The 7,220-nt window shown below is 32.9% G+C and overlaps 1 protein-coding gene across 1 annotated transcript; it reads right to left on the reverse strand.

Moving 5' to 3' along the window:
- Positions 1–1,145: 1,145 nt before the first annotated feature.
- On the reverse strand, positions 1,146–3,241 carry LOC121131500 (peroxidasin homolog). The gene is given in 4 exon segments (XM_040726925.2): positions 1,146–1,932; positions 1,935–2,588; positions 2,660–2,979; positions 3,084–3,241. Coding segments are annotated over 4 exon segments (1,890 nt in total). The 3' UTR covers positions 1,146–1,174.
- Positions 3,242–7,220: the final 3,979 nt, after the last annotated feature.

A 7,220-nucleotide genomic window follows, 5' to 3' on the forward strand; every position in this document is an offset into this window, starting at 1 on the left:
GAAATGTTGAGGTGATATAATTATCCATATACATCGCACAAACTTTATCTTATAAATGAAGATATATCAATGTTATGGATCGGACACTGAAGGAATCTTATCAATGAATGTTTTTTCTTTTTAGAGTAGGAGACGAATCAAACATTATTTTGTGTATGTTTCTTGATTTCCAACTCAACATATGAAAGGTCGTATTCAAATACAGTTTTCTAAGGAACTACTCTTGACATAAAACGTCGTTACCTTTATTGTACCAAACAACCGTTTCTTAAAAAAGAAACATATCCAAGTCTAAAAATCATCTCGTAGTTACGCAAAACAGTCAATCATGTATGATAATTTTTTTTTTTTTTTTTGAAATTGGTAACCTAAAGAATAAACTTTCTAGCTGTTGTCGTTATGATTTACCTCACCGAGTCGTATTGAATTTCTTTCAACAATATTCTATGTTTGATAGAACTTTTGTATGGGTTTAAAAAGACGGAGAGTAACCCTGAAGATTCATTCAAGAGTTTTAAATGTAAGTCCTTGTGGAACTCAGAGAAGAATGGGCATAAAAATTGGAGTAATTCTTGCCAATGCCATTATCAAAGTTGATCATAGCTGATCTAATGAACCGTCATGACACTTAAGCCGCTCTCTTCCACAACATTTTTCATATCGGCATGGTTACCATGTTAATTATCGGTTTCTTTTTTTTACATGCCAAAAATACAAGAAAATTATTTAAAACAAGAGAAGGAATGTAGTTTAAAATGAAGCAAATTCAAGCGGATGCTTGTTAACCTGTAAATTGGATATCTTTGGAGGGGTACAAAAATAATCTTACACTTGAACTATATAATTTTTCAATAGGTTTGAATTTTTAAAGTAAGAAAAAGCCCACAAATTTGTTTTTTATATGCTGAATAGAAATGATAGTTTATTTATTGTAATTCTGTAGAAAGAATTAGGTACAACACTGCAAACGATGCAAACATCATGGACTTTAAAAATAACATGAAAAAAAAATAATATTAATAGTATGCATTTAAAAAGTACAGACGATTTGAAATTCCAAATAAAACAATTTCGTATCTCTCTTAAGGAGTGCTTTGAATGAAGGCTCTGATATTAAGAGTGGAGACACTTGGGCAATCAATCCAGTCAGAGTCGAGCTTGAAAACATTTGCTCTCACTTTTGAATATCCGTGTTATCACAGATGATTTGACCCAAAGTACGGGTTCGGATATTATTGATTTGAGATTCCGTGAAGGAACTAGCTTGGTTAGTGTGTGTAAAGAAATACCGATCTCCATTTTTCAAATTTTCAAACTGTTTTCCAAGTATACAGCTAAAGGTCTCTCCTAAGACAGAGCCTTCACTTGGATTCTCAGCAAGGCCAGCAGTGAACAAATCAATGTCATTAGGACTGTTGTAGAGTTTCTTCAAAATATCCCAGTTACTTTGTTTGATACTACCTGGTTTTTTATTCCAATCACAAAGAGGTTGAAGATCACAGTGCTGTCTCCAGAATCCATAAGTAGGAAGCCCATGATCTCTTCCTCTTTGAATGTTTCTTGCAATTAAATCCGATCCAAATGCTTTACCACCATTGAAGAGATGATTAGTGATATCATCAATGGCGAGACGATCATATGATTGGGAAGGCTGATGCAAAAGACCCAAAATAACTTCCTCAAGGCCTAATCCATCCTTTGCTTCATAGTGTTGCATATTGAAAAATGCATCCTTTGGAAAGAAGGAGGTATTGGAATCTGCAGCAGTGAGACCTATTCTTTGAATATCACCTTGAACCATAGAGTGTCCAAATCGGTATGCTGCAGTAGCAAATCCATTAGAGATAGCTGCATTGATTTTAGAATCGTATCTTGATTTAGAAGTCATTCTTAAACCAAAGCGATCCATTAACTTGGGACTGAAAAGGATGAAAGATATTGTCCATAGACAACGTTTTGATTTTCAGCACCAACAATCCTGCGAGCCTCTTCGAATATGGTTTCTTTGTCCATGGTTGGGAATTCTTTCAAAATCTGATTGGCAATTCTGTTATGTTCACGGACAAACAAAGTGTGCATTGCTGCAAGTCCAGGAATCACAGTGGCTCTTACATCTCCTGCAATGTAACCACCTGCAGCATTCTTTGGGAGAAGTTCCTTCCCTGTTGCAGATTTTGTGGTCTTAAGAAGATAGTTATTGTCGTCTCGTAGACTGCGAAGGCGGGTGGAGTCGGATCCGTAGACATTTGAAGCGTCAACATAGCTGGTAATAATGTTGAATTGCTCTCTTGGTGAAGAGTCACAGTAATGCTCGGATCGAGTAAATTCGAGACAAGTTTGTGACACAGTGGAAAAGAAAGGATCATTGCTTGGAATACTTATAGCACTGCATCCTTCCTGGCTATTGTCAGTACAGCAATTGCTCACATGGGCTTCAGGTGTTAAAGACATGTCATGATCCAAATATTGGCCAAATTGTGTCAAAATGTGAGTAGCGAGAGTGTGAGGTACATTCATGTCAGGGTGAAAGGTGGAGCTGACCAATCTGGGATTAGGGAGTTCTCCTGGCTGGGCACATTTTGCGTCTCCTATTTATGTTAGAGAAAAAATTATATCATGATACTATTCATATTAATAAATGAACTGGGACTTTACTTACTTGGTGTAAAAAGACCCTTTGTTTTTGGAGTAGAAGCAGCATTTCCATACCGAGCTTTCAATAAACGAATCAAAGGAGCACCAGTAGCACCCCAACTTGTGTTCTCCTTATTGTTGCAGGTGCCATCAATGGTTCTGAACTTGGAGTCAGTACTGGTGCAGGTACTGGTTGCTGTAGAGGAGCATGGAGCATCATCACGAAATTTTTCAGAGAGAAGATTCTTGACTTCCTCTTCGAAATTCTTAGTTTTCCTTCCCACACGCTCTAATTTGTTCATTGCATTCTTGAAAAGAGCATTTCTCTTTGACATTTGTAGGGAGCTGGATAAAATATAAATCAAAATATGATTGAAGTATAATTAGTTAGATGCTACATAGACAATGCATTCACTGATTCAGACTATAACTTGGGTAAAAGTACTTACCTCTTCGTTACTTTCTTATAACGATTCCCAAGAGAGCAAAGGGCATCGCCTTCTGGAAAGTCAGAGAGTTCTTTTTCTGCCAATAAGATTGCATTCTTTGGAGTGAGGCCATGTACAGCTATTAAGTTGGTTATAAGAAGACAGGGGATCCAAAGCATTTTGCTGTCCTTTTTTTTTGTTTCAGTTTGATCCTTGTATGACAGAACTCGCTCTGAATGATATTCTTTCATACCCACCTTTTCTTTTTATAGGAGAGAGTCTTTGCTCAAGTGTGTAGAGCTTTCACTCCGATATGACTACAATAACCTTTTATACATCAGATACGGAACAGTTTCATATCAGATCCATTTGATCGACGAATAATTATTCGTAAATAATTAAGCCCTCTGTCCATTTTAATTACACTTTAAAATAAAAGTTGATTTTTTCAGCTCAAGTTTTTAATTGTTGTCAATTGAGCTACGTTACTCCATTTTTCTTTTTGATTGATCCCTAAAAATGCATTGACTTCAGAGACTGTCCTGAAGCATCTTATAAATATAAGTAAATTTGATGTAGTCTTTCAGGGCAACGCATGATCATTTAACATTTAACAAAATAATTTACAAATGTTAATTAAAATAAGTCGAATTTTCCACACGGCTTTGATCGGGAGATAGTTACTTAATAAGGAGTATGAATATATCTTCAAACAGCTCAACTAAATTGGTTATTGAGATTAGTATTAAATTAAAAACTGAGTAATTGAGTGTCTTGCATCTGAACTCTCAAACTTTGTCCCTGTCTTAGTTTCGACTTAGTGTCAAAACCAAAGTAACAACCGTAAAATGTTCCTTTTTTACAAAGAGAACAGCTCTCATTTTCAATCTTGGTTTTGACTGGATCTCGATCTCTTTCAGTTTTGATTTGAAGTTAGGAGGCATTCGATACAGTATTGGATCCATAAACAACACAAATTAGATTGGCCGTCTGCCCCTCCTTTTTACTTGGTCGTATTGATACTGAAGATTATATCAAATTTTCTTTTTTTTACTTCCACTTTGGAACCTTGCAGCAAAAACCAAACACAAAATTAATTTGTACGCTTAACCTTTAATCATAATTGACACTTTTTTGATGGGATACATATATTCATCGTGAGATATTGCTCTCTAAAGAAATCTAGTGTAAAACGCCCAAAACTTTTACATAACTTAATATTTATTATTACAGTAATAGAAAAATTTGTATGTTATTTACTAACATTTGAATATTAGTGATAATACCGATGATTGTGTTATTTTTGATATACCTTACCCGACCAAGTTAAATTATAAAATAATTAAATTTAGGATATAATTGCAGGGGCATCTGTAGGATTATATACATATATATACTTTTGAGAGGAGCTTGGATTTAGCAATTTTTTTGAAAAAAAAATAAAACATTCTAAAATCAATTGCCATTCACAAAAAAAAATTGAACAAATGCTTATTTTTAGTCCCCATATTCTGTAAAATTTCATCATATAAAATATCAAGATTTTTAATAATTTTATCCGATACCGAATCGATGCAAATATTGGATATTTTGTCTGCTATATCAGATTTCCGATTTCCTTTCAATTTATCCACCCACATACTCCAAATACTTCAATTGGGATAGTTTTTAGAATTTAACCTCTGGAAGTCTGATTCTTACTAAGAGTGTGGTTGATGTAACAAAGCTCAATTTTTAATTTTATATGAGTACCTTGTCCTTTCCTGATCAATTGATTAATGATTAGTCTACTTGTTCTTGAGAATGACTTGAGATGTATATTAAGCATGGATTTCTAAGTGTGAGTAACTTTGATACAAGACTACTTTGAAAGAAGTAAGGATTGAATAGGGTTCTCTTATAAAAATATAATCCAATGAACTCTCTACGAATTTATTAAATGATTATTTTGGCCTCAATCATCCTCCCTTAAGCAGTAAGTAATTCTTCTTTTAATATTTCTTTGTTGACTTTGGCATAAGTTATATTTTCTAAGCCAAGGGTTCTTCACCTCTGTTTCTCCAATTACCCATTTTTTTAGTGAGCCAATTCTTTATTTCCCACCACAGCATCAGTCTTTGAAAAAATTTGATTTTACTCCATGCATTGTTTTGTTCGTAATTATAAACTTTTTGTTTTAATTGTTTTAATTAAGATATGGCAAGATATTTTATAAATAGAGAATGTTGTCATACTTCAAATAGGTAGACATTCTAAATGAGGCCCTCAACCTCAAATACAGGGTGTAACACGGAAATTTGGTGCTTCAGATTTTGGGATGTCAACAGGATATATGATTCCAAAATTGTGCAATGATTTTTACAGTGAAAAATACAAGATGAAGACATAAAAATTAGAATCTTTTCGAGGCTGTCTAACCTCAGTTATAAAACCATGACAATTTTGTAATTGACGTCATTCAAAAGACTGATAAAAGGCTTCAATTTGATGTTGGTTTTGTTTTTGTCCGATCAAAAACGTCCGAACAACAAGAAAAACAGGAGAGGGTGTGCGATTTCCTCCGCGCACAAGTCCATCTCCCACAAGAAGGACTTCACATTAGACGCTGCTCTGAAGAGAATACATTCTTGGCTGAATCAAGAGCTCAGTTCGAGAGAACCGTCAGGACCATACATCCATGCACAGGTCATGGTCTTCAGCGTCATGGTAACTGATATTTGTAGAAGTGAATTTGGCTTTTAAAATTTTCTAATTTTGAATCCTCACACAATACATTCAAAGGTTTCACTTACGTAATGTTGCATTTTCTCTCTATTTCTATCATTTTTGTTCATCCATACAATCTTTTTTCACAGGGAGAGTTGAATGTATTTCGGGAAATTCATCACTCTATTTTGAAGGAGATCTTTTATGTATGTGTAAGAATCTGTTGTGCTCTTGTAACTGCTATTACGTTCATGTGTTATCTCACAATCTTGTAATTCAGGATTTTTCCGTCCTTTCTTTTGAAGCAGATCTATTTTCCATATTTTTTGGAATCTTTTTAACATTCTCGTCATTGCTTTTTGGTGGTTCATTAATATTAAAACCTTTATCGTTTCTTGAAGAACTTCCTTTCAAATTTTAGGTATGTCTCCTATTGTTAGAACTGCCCACAAGGCCTGGAACTGTTTCAACAGTTTAAAAAATCAGTTTGAGTTATGAATTTAGGAAAATAGATTATATAAAATTGTTTGATGAATAAGTTGCTGAAATGATAATATATGTTTGTTTAGTAACTTTCAACGTATTATAACAAAATACTGATCAGTGTTATAGGTCGGATAAATTCACTCTCAAAACTATTCAGACCCGATCTAGCTAAAAATCATACTTTTTGTAAAAATTAAATATTTTATACACAATTATTTTATATACAAAATTCAATTACAAGTTGTTAAAACCAAGCGTTTGTGTAATCCATAAATATTTAAATTGTCACTGAGGCATCATTGTCTTCCTTTGTTTTTATCAAATCAACGTGAACAGGATGCCTAATCCTTATAGTTATAGAAAATTTTGACATGAAATTTTTGATACAAAAAAGTAATAAACATTTTGAAAGTGTTTTGTTGAGATATATTTCTATTATGCCAAAAAATGAGTTTTTAATTTTATTTTATTAAATGTCATTGTCTAACATTTTCCTTCAATTAATTAACATGTTTATGATACATTATTAGTTTTTCAATATTCAGTTCACATCATTTATTCAGACTCAAACACAATGGAGGAGACTTGTACATCCTATTTTAATATATATATATATCATATTCAACTTTTTTTTCTAATTTCATCTTATACTTTGATTATCAATCAGATTAAATAGTAAGAATTATTTTTTTCTATTTCTGTAAATGTTTTTATTTGTTTATCTTTATATGTGATTACAAGTATTTACTTTTATGCTGACAAACTGTAATAAAAATTAAAATAAATGCTTGAATATAACAAATGGGTGTTTTACATGTTCCTGTTGTAACATGTCTCACCCTACCCTGTACCATGTTCTTGTATTTCAAGTGTCCTACTTTCAAAACACCAATAAATGGCTATTAATTATTGTACTAAGTAAAATACTTTGGAATTATTTGTCTTAGATTACTACCTATGTCATGT

The sequence above is a fragment of the Lepeophtheirus salmonis genome, unplaced genomic scaffold (genome assembly GCF_016086655.4).
Source record: "Lepeophtheirus salmonis unplaced genomic scaffold, UVic_Lsal_1.4 unplaced_contig_7564_pilon, whole genome shotgun sequence".
Lineage (NCBI taxonomy): Eukaryota > Metazoa > Arthropoda > Copepoda > Siphonostomatoida > Caligidae > Lepeophtheirus > Lepeophtheirus salmonis.